The sequence below is a fragment of the Dipodomys ordii genome, unplaced genomic scaffold, assembly GCF_000151885.1.
Source record: "Dipodomys ordii isolate 6190 unplaced genomic scaffold, Dord_2.0 Scaffold145, whole genome shotgun sequence".
In the NCBI taxonomy this organism is placed as follows: domain Eukaryota; kingdom Metazoa; phylum Chordata; class Mammalia; order Rodentia; family Heteromyidae; genus Dipodomys; species Dipodomys ordii.
Window position 1 is genome coordinate 1,437,631 of NW_012267361.1, and position 15,862 is coordinate 1,453,492.

General features: G+C 40.1%; 1 protein-coding gene across 3 annotated transcripts in view; it reads right to left on the reverse strand.

The window, feature by feature from the left end:
* Positions 1-8,810: 8,810 nt before the first annotated feature.
* The window catches only part of Fstl5 (follistatin-like 5), a 790,918-nt gene continuing 783,866 nt past the window's right edge, over positions 8,811-15,862 (reverse strand). For all 3 annotated transcript variants that reach the window (XM_013031832.1, XM_013031833.1, XM_013031834.1), the window contains one exon: positions 8,811-9,513. In XM_013031832.1, coding sequence (XP_012887286.1) covers positions 8,811-9,513 — 703 coding nt within the window. The remainder of the gene's footprint in view (positions 9,514-15,862) is intronic.

Below are 15,862 nucleotides of genomic sequence, written 5' to 3' on the forward strand. Positions count from 1 at the left end.
GTTAGAATTTTCAAAGGTTTTCACAAAAGAAAGTAATTTTGATGAAGTTCAATTTATTAACATGGTCCTTCTTGTGTCATTGTAGGTGTTAAATAAATTTGTGTATAATTTTCTTCTGGTTTTTCTCTAAACACATTTCTACAAATATATTTATTATCTAATTTACGTATGTTTATATTTACTCTATTACAATTAATTGACCAGCAAGTTAAGTAAATTTTATGTGAGATATTAGATTTTAGATTCATTTTTGTCTGTTGTTGTCTGATTAGTAAGCACCATCTGTTAAAAAGGTTATCCCCTTCAAGTTAAATTATGTGGTCCTTTGACAAAACCTAAGTGTAGTTTTTCTATTCTGTCCTATTGGCTTAGTCTTGAAGATGAGATACTAGAATTAAAAAAATGTTTTCTTATTACTTTAGGAATTTGTTATGCATTATAGCCTTCATCATTTTGATAAATCTAATAAAGTTTTACAGGGATTTATTGAGAAGGTCCCAAGATTATTTGGGGAAAATATTTTATTTTTTAAAACAAGTTTTCACTATCTTTAAGTAGATGTACCAAGGGTGTTCAAATCAACTTGTCATTTTATGAGTGCAAAGTATATTGATCAACATAATTTCTTCCATCATTCTTTCCATTTCTCTCAACCTCACCCTCAAATTACCAGGTGTTGTTATTCACATATGTATATTGAATATTATGACTGTATTCACCTTTCTCCTTTGTCTGTCCCTTCGACCTCCCCTCTCAATATATGTTCCAGCTTCTTGGTGTTAACTTGGTTTATACTGTAAGTTTTGAATTAATGATCAGATGTTTCTGGTAAGAGGATAAGCAGGCAAGCCTAAAATTAACAGAAAACCCCAAAATTAACAATTTTTTTTGTGTGGAGTAGCAGAGATTGCCCTGAGAGGAAGTTGAGTGGGCAGAGCTGGATTTGTTTAGGTTCAGTGTGTCAACAACTCATGGAAGCTTAGGTGCATGTTAAGGTCTGGCCTTTCAGTGATTGGTTGGTTCCATTTCCTCTCCTCCCACGCAGTCTTTTGCTTTAAAAAGGGGATGCTCCCTGTTAATAAACGAGTTCCTGCTTGACTTGACTCCTCGCTATGCCTGATTGTCTCCTGGGCTAAGGAAGGCTGGGGAACGGGCGAGCGGCTGCACTTCACTTTGCACTTACCTCTCCTTGGACCCCGTCCATCCAAAGATGGACGAAGACCCAACATCTGGTGCCCAACGTGGGGCACAAAAGGAAAAGATACCGGCCGAGGCTAAGCGGTCTTTCAGGATAAGTGAAACCCTAAGTATGGGTAATGCTATATCACAAAAGAAGGAGGAGGAGGAGGCAACACTAGGCCTAGAAAGAGTACAGGAAGACTTAAAAAGGAAAAAGGAAAAGCAATAGGTCAAATTCGACCAGGAATGCACTATCTGTGCATGCAGGGGTGGAGGCAGCTACTCAGGTGCCCCTGACGGTCCTAGGCCCCCTCCCTATTCCCATGATTGGAAGGGAGGTACAGCGGCCTACGAGACCTGCGAGAGGGACTTGCAAAACCCAGACCTCTACCCCATGGAAGGGCCAAGGGCTGGGGAAGTAACCTACTTGGAGACCTCCTCTGGGAAGGAAGGGCCACCCAAGAGGCCAGATTCTTGGCCACAGGATTCGCTTCCCCAAGTGTATCTGGTCAATGTGGCATCAGGGGCTAACAGGCCCTTGGAATGGTATCCAGGGGAAGCTAAGGATCTTAAAGAGCTCCGCCAGACAGTGGCAGAGGATGGCCCAAACTCTCCCTGAGCCACAGCACATACAGGAGAAAGGACTAAACATTCACAAGCACATTTTCTTCAATGCTTTGCCATCTTGGGTCTACTAGCACAAGTTAAAACCTATAATGGACCCTGTTTTGTCAGTAAAACAATGTCAGAGTTTTTTGACAAATGGCATATTAATCATACTACAGGAATTCCCTATAATCCCCAAGGCCAAGCAATTATAAAAAGAAATCAGCAATGTCTTAAGGAGCAATTAAAACAAAAAGTGGGAGTTAGCCCACTATATACAGTTAACATTTTCAATTTTTCAAAAGGGGCAACTGACTGGGGACAACTAAACCCTAAGCCCCGAGTGCAAGTCAAGTGGAAGGACCCCCTGACACACAATGGAGAGGACCTGACCCCCTAGTTACCATGGGCAGGGGATTTGGATGCATTTTTAACATAGGGGAGACAGCCCTTATTTGGATTCCTGCCAGGAACCTTAATTTTTTTACCCATTTTCTCTATACAGGAGGATGCCTAAAGATAAACTAACCATCCCCAAGAGCAACCAGCCCTTGAGAAGCTCTTGTGTTCTTTAACAATTGCAGATGGTGATATTCTAGCTGATGGCTGTCCTGACCTTCCCAGTCCCTGCAATGGCTACGGAATCCACATCAACCTCAACAGGTGACCTGGGCAGTGATCAGCACTGAAACCCCAAAATTAACAATTTTTTTATCCTAGTATCTCATCTAGCAAAAACAGCTTCATAAATGTTAATAAGCTGAGAACAAGTGGTTCATGTCTCTAAACTATTTAGTAGCTACCCAGTAAGCTACTTAATCTATAGCTAGGAAGGAGGCTGAGACCTTGAGAATCGCAGTTTAAATCCATCTAGGGAAGAAAAAGTCCATCCATGCCATCTACAAAACAGCCAGAAAAAAAAGGAGGGCTGGAAGCTGGGTGCCAGATTCCATACCTGAAATACCAGCTCTGAGATTTCTGTATCAAGATTCAGGGTCAGTCTGAGTAAGAAAGTCTGTGAGATGTTTAACTATTTAACCACAAAAATGCTGGAAGTGGAGCTATGTCTCAAGTGTTAGAGCAGTGACTCAGGGACAGCACCCAGATTTTGAGTTCAAGGATTGGCACAAAACAAAACAAAACAAAAAGCAGGGCTGGATGTACAACTAAATGGTAAAATATTAGCCAAGCAAGCAAGTGAAGTAGGTTCAAATCTCCTTTTCATGGAAGTTGTCAAGGCAAGGAGAGTATAGCATATTTGAAAGGATAAATGAAAAAAGACTTTAGAAAAGTCTTTATTTTCTGCTTCCTTTTTCTTACAGAACTGTCTGGATGTAAGTGTCTTGACAAGTAACATTAGTTGTGGATTCTTATGAGTTCTTAGATGTGAAACATTGAATTTTTGGGTTGTATTTTGTTTCTATGAATAGCAAAATGCTTTTTTTTTTTTTTGCCGGTCACGGGGCCTGAACTCTTGAGCTCTTCAGCTCAAGGCTAGTGCTCTACCACTTGAGCCACAGCGCCACTTCTAGCTTTTTCTCCTTATGTGATGCTGAGGAATCAAACCCAGGGCCTCATGCATGCAAGGCAAGCACTCTACCACTGAGCCACCTTCCCAGCCCCTCACTACATTTTTTACATTAGGATGTTGGCAGATGTAATTAATTATTTCGTCCCACTCTGTAAAAACAAGTGAATATAAAATTTAATTGAATTCATTTATTTCATAAAAAAAAACTGCAAAGAACTTTTGAGTGGGTATCTGCTGTTAGATTTTAATTAGGTGACCTATGAAAGAGACTACCATGAAGTCTTCAGGTAGAAAGACACATTTATTCCCAAACTTCTGGCCCCAGCCCTAGCTGTAGATACATGTGACCAAAAGGGACCAGAACCTGCCTTGCCCAGGTTTAACTAGGGAAGGGGCTGAAAGAAGATGTGTCTAGGTGGGAGAAGGTGTGTGGAGAGTGGGAGGGAGGGAAGGTATGGCCAGGTGGGAGGAAGGTGTGGCCATGTAATGCAGATGTGACCTCAGAGCCTGGGACCCTCTCAAGGTCTGAGGGGAGACATGACCTGGGGTGGTCCAGAATGTGACCACAAAGAAAGGAGAGATAACTGCCACCAGGTGTGCCAGTTACCTAGGCAATACAGGTACTGGGTGGAGACTTAAACAAGAGGGTTGGGGGGAGGTATCTACAAAGAGCCTTCCAAGGTGGACCTTGCATCTCCAAGGTGATAAGGTTTTAAATTGCAAATTTTTTTTAGCTGTGCTTTCATTTCACATAGTTGTGATTAATGAAACAGCAGTTTAAGTCCTAAAAATGGCATTGATTTTCTGGGTAAGCTGTCACTTATGTGGGAGCATATCCACAGCTGTGGTTTTGTTGTTGTTGTTTCATTGTATTTGAGTTTACCTGCTTCTTTTTGTGTGTGTGTTCCTGGTGGTCCTGGAGCTTGACCTCAGGGCCTGGGTGCAGTCCCTGAGCATTTTGCCTAATTTGTCTATCAAATCTGGCTTTTTGATGGTTAATTGGAGAGAAGAGTCTCATAGACTTTCCTGCTCCAGTTGGCTTCAAAATTTGATCCTCACATCATAGCCTCCTGAGTAACTAGGATTATTGGTGTTAACCTTCAGCACCTGGCTCTTGTTTCTTAATTCATCTCATAATTTGTCTGGATCCTCTACCTTTCAGTTGAATCATTCTGCTTTGGACTCTCCAATGGTGCCACATGTGAGATCTGTCATCTTTGTCTCCTTTTATCACTCATATTTTTTTAGCTGCCATTCCAAGTTTTGTTTCCTTAATGAGTATAATTCATCTGTTTAGTATATAACTTTAATTGACAAATATTGAACACTACAAAATAACTTTCCTTTTAGTAGGAAAATTCAAACTGGGAATTCAATACCGGGCTTCATGCTTATTAAACATTTTTTTTTTGCTTTAGTTTTTTTTTTTTTCAGCTAGGGTCTTACATTTTGTCCATGGGCCAGAATGGGCCATTATTTTCTTGCCTATGCATAGAGTGTAAAAAGACAACTGTATGCCACAACCCTGACCCTGTGAATTGAGATAGAGTTTTATTAATGTTTTGCCAATCCTCAGTAGCTGGGGTTACAGTTATGAGTCACCATGCCTGTAAAATCACTTTCTATAGTACCCACCTAAATGATACATTTTTCTCTAATTTCCCTTCCTTTTCTTCAAGTTTTCATCCTAGTAAGAATAGTAAAGTTTTAGCAAGGTACAATAGTTTATGCCTGTAGTCCTAGCTAGTCCAAAGGAGTATTATGGTTTGAGGCCTGAATAGTTCATTTCAACCAGGTAAAGCTCAGTGTTGGGGCATATGTCTTTCATCCTTGTTACAAGAGAAGCATAGATAGATGGTAGTCTAGTCCAGCCAGGGCATAAGTAGAAGATTCTATTTGAAAAATAATCCAAAATGATAGTAGTATGGCTCAAGAGGTGAAACTCCTAGCTACTAATCATGAGATTCTTTTTTTTTAGTTACTTTTTAAAAAAAAATTATTTTTTTACTGTGAAAATACTGTACAGAGGAGTTACAATTACATGGGCAAGATAATGAGTACATTTCTTATCAAGCATTGTAGCCTCCTCCTTTGTTTCCCCTTCCCATCCCTTCCCATCCTCCCCCGCCCCCCCACCAAAGTTGTAAAATTTGTTTTTGACATAACGACTTGTACTTCTCATTGTTGCAATGGGTCCACCTGTATCCCTATTTAAACGACTTGTTTTTTCCCCTTCCTCTCCACAAATTATACCGACATCAAATACAGTGAAAGCACGGGTTATACTGTGGGGAAGGACATACAAAGCAACAAATTGTTTTCACTCTTTGCCTTTCTGCCTCCACAATTTGATCAAATCCTCTTTTCCTTCACCCTTGTCAATTCCTTTCCAATGATCTAGTTGTTTTCCTTCCCTGTCCTGCTTCCTCTCTCTTTTTCACAACTTTACCCATGTCCTGCCTTATTTTACCACTACTTCCTCTTTTCCTCTGTTTAATGAGTCTGCTCATTGTCATCACAGCTCCCTTTAAAGGAAGTTGCTCATTACTCCCTCTAGTTTTTCTTTCCAGTTCAGTTTTTACACATTATCCTATATCAATGAGATTATCATTAATAATACACCTGTTTTCAAGGAAATGTGAAAGAATCTCCACATCATTTGTCTTGACTCTTACATTCTCTGCTTTCTTGTATCCTTCTTTGAAGAAACAAATGTACCCAAATATTAAATGTACTGGATATTGAATCTGATTTTTTTTAAGTACTGAGTCAGTCTTTTAACTATTATAATGTATTTAGAAAGTGGTTCAGGATCCATGTTTGAGCACTTGTCTAGAATGAATGAGGTACCAGGTACTAGTATCATAAAAATAAATAAGGCACAATATTTGTATTGTTTCTATGTAAGTATATGAAAAAGAAAACATTTGTGTTGAACATGCTTTTGTTATTCGATTCTAATATGCTGGTTGCTCATGCCTTAATTCCTAGCACCTTAAAAGGCTGATATCTAAGGATCACAATTCAAAATCAGTCAATCCAGGAAAATCCATAAGACTCTGGTCTCCAATTAATCACCAAAAATCTGGAAGTGACTATAGAGATAGAACACTAGCCATGAGAAAAGGAAAAGAAATTTAAATAAAAGCTCAAAGTGAATGAATGCCCATGCCCTGAGGTCAAGCCCCTGGACTAGCACGTGTGTGCAGACACACACACACACACACACACACACACACACACACACACACACACACAAAATCAAATGAGAATTTTTTAATTATAAAGAAGATGCTTTATGGAGGGACATAGAAATTTACATTGTTTTATAAGAAAACAAAGTAAATATTTTCTTTATTATATGACACTTTACTTTCCCTTCAACTCATACCATCCCATTCACAATTGAACAAACCCCAGATTTTCTTTGAAGCTTTGAGAAGAATATGGTATGCACGCAGGATCACCAAATATTCAAGGGTTAAAATGTAAGAGTTTTATTTTCCTTTCATCAAGCAAATTCTACAGACAGAGCATCCATGTTGTGTGAGCTACCAAAGAAGGATGTATGTGACAGACTTACGTTAAATCATTATGTCATAGAGAAGTCATATGTTTCATGTTCACAAGAAAGAAAGCTGCTAAAATAAAAGCAGACTCAATAAATAAAAACATAAGCTGATTTCATTGTCTTTTATATCTACCTCCCACAATATTCCCTTAAGCTAAGAAGAAATCAGTATCACACAGTTCAGGATTCTGTATACACATAAGATATTACATACTACAAAATGATATGATTATATGTAGTTTTGCACAATTTAAGCTTAAGTAAAATTTATATTTTAAAAATGACCTTGTTAGATTACCTTCAGTAAATGGAGGCCATTTGAACAGTCCATTAGCATTATTAACAACAATAAAAAGAAAACTAAATAAAAATATTCTCAAAACATGTAAGCTATTTGTGTGAGCCTGGATAATTATCTGCTTTTTTCTCTCTGGTCTCTTAAATTATTTCTACTGGACATCTCTTATTTTTTAAGAAAAATGGAAGAAATTGTTCACTGCTTCTCTGTAGTGTCTCCAGTAAGAGTATTAGTTAGGTTTCCAACTGCAGCACAGTTAGCAAGAAGATTGCTATAGGATTATCTAGGAGTGGAACAATAGTGAATTAAGAAAATAATTGGGAATGGAGTTCCTTGATGAGTTATAGTCAAACAGCAAAAGCAGGAGTAAAATAATTCTTCACTCACTGTGGAATGGTTGACCCTATATCCCAATTTCTGTTGCTGACTCTCCCAACCCTGAAAACTCAGCAGTGAAGGGTCAGTTTTTCCCTGATGTTAATTTTCCTATGTTCATTTACTCCAAGCAGATATTGATAATGCTTCTCTTTTAGAACTGAAAGTTCCTGATTAGGCAATGCTGGACTACATAAATGGAAAAAATTATCTTGATAGTAATAAAGTAAATATTTGTACCTACTTAAAATTGCAGAGTAACTTATGCTAAAAAGTACAATGCACTCTAGTGATTTTAAAATAAAATAATAGATAAACATTGCAAACATTGGGCTGGGAAGTTTGCTCAATGGTAGAGTGCTTGCCTTGCATGCATGAGGCCCTGGGTTCAATTTCTCAGCACCACATAAGCAGAAAAAGCCAGAAATGGTGCTATGGCTGGAGTGGTAGAGCACTAGCCTGAGCTGAAGAGTTGAGGGAGACCACCCAGGCCCAGAGTTCAGGCCCCACAACTGGACCAAAAAAAAAGTCGCAAACATTTTTACCAGAATTATCTTTCCTCCTCCAGAGATTACAGTGTACTACACATTGTAGCATAAATAGCAGTTTGTCACACACATACAACCTAAGGCTAAATTATGCCACTAAATGACATTTTGTTGAAGGTCAAAGACTGAAGGCAGGGTTTGGTACAAAATAAGTTAATTATTTCTTAATGACAACAGATTTATAGCTATGAGGGTGTTTAATATGCAGCTCTTAGCCTTCTTTTCCCTCCTGTGACATTTCATTCAAGGCACAAAAGATTATAAACAGTGAACAGGACAGAATATTTTGAATTTCGAATTTTAAGGTTCCACACCTTTTATTTCTGGTTGAAGCATAGCAAAGGGACAGAGACGAAATTAGGTAAATTGCTCTCAAAATGAATTGATAATTAAATCATCTGGAAGTCCTTGCACTTTAGTTTTGTAAAGAATTTAATATCCTATTTTATTGGTTGAAAACATAATTTCATAATTTGATTTTATTTACTGCTATAATTTCTTATTAAATATTACGTGAATTGCTCTTATCAACCAATTTTTTATGTTTGTCTATATCAGAAACAATTGTTTAATTTGGACCAACCAAGTAAATTATGTTTGAGAAGAATAGAAGATTTGAAAGTTAAGCTATCATTTAAACAATGTACTGTTAAGTCAATGCACTGTAAAACTCTTCCTTCGGAACCTGTATAATGGGGCTACTTAAGCATCTCCAACCCACACAACAGTGTTGCCTTTTTCCACATCAGTGATCTCACAGTTTAACTTGTTAAGTCTTCCATCTAGAATGAAGAGAGAGTCCTTGGAAGGTGTCATCAGGTACTGACCAAACAGGCCACTGCCTTGGATTTGTCTGTTCTTCCAGCTCCAGGGCCATTCTTCTGCCTTGAGTGGCTCCTTCAGGCTCTTGATCATCTTGACCTTCCCTGAGGAGAGCTCTGCGAAGAGTGCATCTGTTTGGTAGCTTGAGCTGCAATAGACATTGTACTGGTGTGCTTCTGTGAAGGATGGCTGAAAGGCTATGTCAGAAATGTGCAGGTTTGTGTGGATGGCAAAGGCCTCTTGGACCTCTCCTCTGATAGTGATGTACTGCACCCACACCAGCCCTTCTGTGTTGCTAACGCTGACAAGATAGTGACCATCTGGAGACACATAGGGAGTGCCTGTCACATCATTGTTGAACCCAATGACAGAGTCTGTCACACCATCCACCACTAGCTGTCGGGAACTTACTCCAGAACTGAAAGGTTTGCAGCCAATGAAGTAGAGCCCTCCCAAGTGGGTATAGGCCAGCGACTGTGGGACACAAGTGTATGCCTTCAGGTCAATTGTCTTGATGTATGACATGGTTTCCAGGTCAATTTTTTGTAATGTAGCTTCATCCTTGTGAAGAATAAATCCAAACCTGAAAAGACAAAAGCCAAAGTTAGACAGGAAGCTGTAGAGTAGTTGCAAGAAGAAAACATGTTTTAATAATTAGAATGTGACTGTAAGTCTACAAATAAACCCAATGGATATTAAATGACAAAAAAATTGACACTTGGCCATGTTTAATTAAACAGGATTCTAAACATTCACACAGTAAGACCAAAGGAGGATATTCTTAGGAGAGCATCACAAGGGTTCAATAATTATAAAATGATGCTTACTGAAGTGAACTCCAAGAAATGAAGATAAGAGGTTTTTTTTTAATTGTACTATTTACATTTTTTTTTCTTTTTTCTTTGTTTATTTCCCTTTCATTACTGTCTTTGATTTCTGTACCCTTTGTCTTATATATAAGTGAAGTAATGAGACTGGTCTATGCTTCCCCTAGATAATTGGCCCTTGATTTACTCTGATTGTTTTCCTAGATAGTTTTCTTTTCTACTACATTTAAGTGACTTCATCTGCTTTGCTTTGCTCATGTACAACACTTTTGTTGGGTTTGAGTCCACAACCTTCTGTGATTTGGGCCAATATAAGCTTTGTGCTAGCTGCATTCACTGCTGCTGGTCTTTGAGACAAGTCCACCAATAGTCCTCTGGCTCTCCAATAAAGACTCATAATTTGACCTTTTAAGTGGTGGTTTCTCTGTTTCTTGTGACTGAGTTTCCTTACAACGTAAGTTTACCTGATTTGGGAAGGGAAAGGGAAAGCACATAAATGGTGGAACAAAGGGTAAACCAATTCAACAGTGATACTCACTAGTCATTATGGTGTAAATGAACTATACAACTTGGGGAGGTCAGGGAGACCAGAGGGGAAAAACCTAGAGAAACTGAGGGAGGGTGTGACACTGTTCAAAAAGAAATATATTCATTATCTGACTTGGATAATTGTAACCCCTCTGTACATCACCTTTACAATAAGAAAGAGGAAAACATGGACAGGAAAAGTTCCAACCCAAGAAATAAGCATTGACTAGCAGTCATATTTAAATTAATCTTCTGAGCTAACTACCTCCTATTTTAAGTACATCATTCTCTATATCCAAAGAGCTAAAACTCATACTTGAGGAAGCAAAATAATTTTAAGCTATATACATAATTAAAAAACAAATATGGGATTTAAGATATAAGGGAAAAAAGGAATCATTACATTATATGTGAACTCTTCTGGTTCTGAATAAGATTGCTTACCTGATATTTATCAGCAAACATAAAGGCTTGTGTGTGTGTGTGTGTGTGTGTGTGTGTGTGTGTGTTTTCACTCATTTCATTTATCTAATTTGCTTTTATCAATACTAGGGGTTGAATGAAGGTCCTCATCCATGCAACTGTTCTACCACTATGCAATATTCTGAGCTTAGTTAATTTCTTTTTATTGTATTTTATTTTTTATTTGTGAACATACTATACAGAGGGGTTAAAATTACATGGGCAGGAAAATGCATACATTTCTTATCAAGTATTGCAGCCTCCTCCTTTGTTTACCCTTCACATCCCTTCCAAGCTTCCCCCCCTCCACCCAGTCCTCCCCCCATCTCTCCAACACAACACCAACGTTGTAAAGCTCGTTTTCGACATAACAACTTGTACTTCTCATTGTTGCAACAAGTCCACCTGTATCCTTAAACAACTGGTTTTTCCCTATCTCCTCCACAAGTTATACTGACATCAAATATAGTGAAAGCAGGGGTTATACTGTGGGGGAGGGACATACAAAGCAACAAAGAAATAATCTTATAAATGCATTAGAAACAAATGCATGAAAGAAAAAACATTAAAATACATATCTAAGGGTTCATTTTCCTAACATCACATTATCTGACCTTTTCCACTTGACTCATACATATACTAGATATTGCAAATAAGGGAAACCATGGGGCCTATGTTTCTTTGGGCCTGGCTTACTTCACTTAATATAATTTTTTCCAAGCCTTTCCATTTCCTAACAAATGGGGAATGTCATTCTTTCTGATGGAGGCATAGAATTCCATTGTGTATATATACCACATTTTCTTGATCCATTCATCTACTGAGGGGCATCTGGGTTGGTTCCAGATCTTAGCTATGGTAAATAATGCTGCAATAAACATAGTTGTGCTGGTAGCTTTAGTGTGGTCTTGTTTGTAAACATTTGGGTAAATGCCCAAAAGTGGGATTGCTGGGTCATAGGGGAGCTCCATGTGAAGCCTTTTGAAAAACCTCCATACTGCTTTCCAAAGTGGTTGAACAAGTTTTCATTCCCACCAACAATGAAGTAAGGTTCCCTTCTGTCCACATGCCCTCCAGCATCTGTTGTTGTTAGAGTTCTTGATTTTTGCCATTCTAACTGGAGTGAGGTGGTATCTCAATGTTGTTTTGATTTGCATTTCTTTTATGACTAGGGATGTTGAGCATTTCTTCATGTGTCTATTGGCCATCCTTCTTTCTTCTTCAGAGAAGTTTCTCTTTAAGTGTTTAGCCCACTTATTTATTGAGCAATTGTTTCTTTGAGGATTTATTGTGGGGGGATCTTCGTTAATTTCTAAGATGCAATTTGACTGTTGAATAATTGGAACACAGCACTATTTAGATAAACACATCTTTCCTCATTTTCATTTACATCAAAGGACTCTCCTAATAATGCAAAACTTTATTTATTTGATTTAGATATATGAGACTTCTTTTTCTTAGAGTTTAGGATCACCTTAACTACTTTTGGTTTTTAGCATTATAAATTTTAACTGAAGTTTTCTTTTTCTTTCAAATTTGTCATTTTATATTGCTATACTTTTGTTTTCTTTCATTTTTCTGGCACAGAAGTTTGTACTCAAAACCTCATGCTTGCTTAGCTTGTACTCTACCACCTGAACTATGTCTCTAGCCTGTCTTTTGACTGATTGTATTGGAGATGGAGTTGAGTTGACTTTGATGTCTGGACTGTGTTTGAATGTCTATCTTCCTGAGTAGCTAGGATGACAGTATGAGCAACTAGCTCCAGGCAATATTTTTATCCTTTTTAGTGACTTATCTGTACCACAACTGTTATCTTTCATGGATTTGTAAAGAACATTGGAGATGCTTAGCATGTTTTAGTTAAAAAAAAACAAAACGTTAATTTTCTTTGACAATTAAAGAATTGAGTTGGTTTTTGAATGTTGAATATTTCAGCCACTCTTGAATATTGTTCAAACTTACAGTCCTACAGAAATTATATATGTTTTAATATTCTGACATTGCCAAAACAGATCCAAAAAATAATGTTGATCATCTAAAAAATGACAGTGAAGCCAGATATATTAATCTGGGTACATGACTGTAATCCCCACTTTCAGTAGGCTAAAGAAATAAGATCTAAGTTTCAGGGAAGGCTAGGCTTTATAGCATAATATCAAAAGTGAGAAAAGAAAACTGTGGAGCACATGTGCAGCAAAGATGGCACTGAGACGGAGTTGAGTGGGCAGAGCCCAATTTGCTTTACATTCAGTGCATAACCAGTCCTTGGAAGCTTAGGTGCACGATCAGGTGTGCCTTTACAGTGATTGGTTCCTTTTCCTCCCCTGCCATACCACCTGCTCTTTTTTGCTTTACAAAGGGATTGCTCTGTGTTAATAAATGAGTTTTCCTGCTTGAGTTGACTCCCTGATGAGTCTGATTGTCTCCTGGGCTAAGGGAGGCTGGGGAATGGGTGAGCGGCCGCACTTACCTTTCCGCGGACACCGTCCGTCTTTTGTGGGACAGACAAAGACCCAACATCTGGCACCCAACGTGGGGCTCTAAAGGAAAAGATACAGGCTGAGGCTAAATGGTCTCTCAGGGTAAGTGAAACCTTTAGTATGGGTAATGAAATTTCACAGAAGAAGGAGGACGAGGCAACATTAGGCCTGAAGGAGTAAAGGAGAAGTGAGAAGGAAAAGGAATAGGTCAAATTTGACCAAGAACACACTGGAACATGCACAGTGGAAGTCAAAATGAGGGTGAAAGGTACCCCCTCTGACTCAGGTGCCCCTGACGGTCCTAGGCCCCCTCCCTATTCCCCCGTTTGGAGGGAAGGTACGGCTCCCTATGAGACCTGCAAGAGGGACCTGCAAAACCCGGACCCCTACCAACCTTCCATGGAGGGGCCAAGGGCTGGGGAAGTAACCTACTCGGAGACCTACCCTGGAAGGGAAGGGCCATGTGAGAGCCTGGACCCTAGGTCACAGGATTTGCTTCCCCAAGCATATCTGGTCAATCTGGCACCAGGGGCTAACAGGCCCTTGGAATGGTATCCATGGGAAGGTAAGGATCTTAAAGAGCTCTGCACGGCTGTGGCGGAGGATGGCTTGAACTCTCCTTGGGCCCAGACCCTATTATAGGACATTGCTTATCACCCATGTGTCCCTAAGGACTGGCTGGATGTGGCCAAAGCTGTCCTCACTAGTTCTCAGTTTATTAAATGGTGTGCTTTCTTTAAGGAGGAATGCAGAGTGCAGGCGGAGAATAACCAGCAGGCTCAACCCACAATACCTATTACTTATGCCATGTTAACAGGGATGGGGGAAGGGTACTCCACTGGCATCCAACAGGCCACAATACCTTGCCCATACCATGACCAGGTGAGGTAGGCAAGACTTGCAGCATTGTACAAACTGGATGATGGGCCTACTGAGTCCCCTATAGCAGGAGTGAGACAAAAACTGGGTGAGCCTGTACCTGATTTTATAGACTGAGTGCAACAGAGCGTTCACCACAAGCTGCCGTCAGGGAACCTCTGAGATCAGTTTGTAAAGCTACTGGTCTGGGAAGGGATGAATGCAGACCACCGCATGGCCTGTATGGGATTGAAAGAGAGTTCCCTGAGCAGATGGGTGGTGGCCTCATAGCATGTGGGAATGCAACAGCACCAGTCCCAATCATTAGCTTTAGCTTTACAGGCTCAGACAGCTGCAACGAATAAGGCTATTATCTAGGCCCTGGCAGCCTAGGGCCGAGGAACCCCAAGACCATTGGGGAGAGGGAGTATTTTAACTGGGGGCAGGAGGGGCACTTTAAGAGGGACTGTTTACAACAATCCCCTGCCAACTGGAAGTGGGGGGCAAATCACCCCCTACACCCTGCCCCAGGTGCAGGAAGGGATACCATTGGAAAAAGTTTGATTTAGATGAGAAGCCTTTAAACTAGGGGAGGGGCATCCTCCAGCCCCGTTAACTCAAGGAGGAACCCCCTCTGCTCTGTGGCCCAGGCAGCCTCATGGTAGGATGACCCAGGCCCATTGGACCTTCCCCCTTGTGGAAGGACTCCACCCTAAAATGAGTATTCTCATGGGCAGAAAGAGGTTTTACTGCTTAATTGACATGGGGGAAGATCAAACCATACTCAGGAAGGAGGAAGTGCCCTTGGAATGGAAGCTTGCACCTGGGCCCCCAATATTGGGGGTAGGGGGAGACTCCCAGTTCAAAGAGACATTTTGCCCATATGAAATGAACTAGCCCAGATGGAAAACACAGAAAGATATACCTTTTAGTGGCAAAGAACCTCACTGCCAATTTACTAGGGAAATACATGCTAAGACAAATGGATGCCCTAGTCACTACAGACCATTGAGCATCCTATGATGATATCCTGGATGGGAAAAGAGCACAAAGGCTTAAACAGAATCTAGGGAGAGTTCAGGAAAAGGATTTTTTAACTTTCATAATTACAGAGAAGAACATAGGGGACCCGCTCAGGTGCACCCCCAATCCTAAAGGCCACTGCTCCCCCCCAGTACCTCCCATTAGGTGGAAGCCGGGAAGCCCAATCTGGGTGGAGCAGTGGCTATTGAAAGAACCTAAACTTTGTAGCCCTCCACCTTCTGTTGGAGGAACAGATAAACCTTGGGCTCATATGCCCTTCTATGAGTCCTTGGAACACACCCGTATTTGCTATTCAAAAAGCCTCCAGGGCTTGGCATATGCTCCAAGATCTATGTAAGGTAAATGAAAGGATGGACCTAGTAGGAACACCCTTAAGCGGCATGCCCTGAACTCCTGCTATACCTTCAGAATATACCTTGGTTGTGATTGATATTAAAGATTTTTTTTTCCTATCCTGGTGCATCCAGATGACTGTGAGAAGTTTGCTTTCTCCATCCCTTCTCTTAATTTTTTCCAGCCGGATCAGAGATTTGAATGGACTGTACTGCCCCCAAGGAATGGCCAATACTCCGGCCTTTTGCCAACAATTCTTGGCCACACTTGTAGGGCCTGTGCTGGGTTCAGATACCACCCTTGCCTATGCCTACGTGGATGATATCCTTCTGGGACACCAAGACCCAAGCCACCTAGAGGGCCTTCTGGTCCAGGTTCTTGCCATATTAAAAAAGGG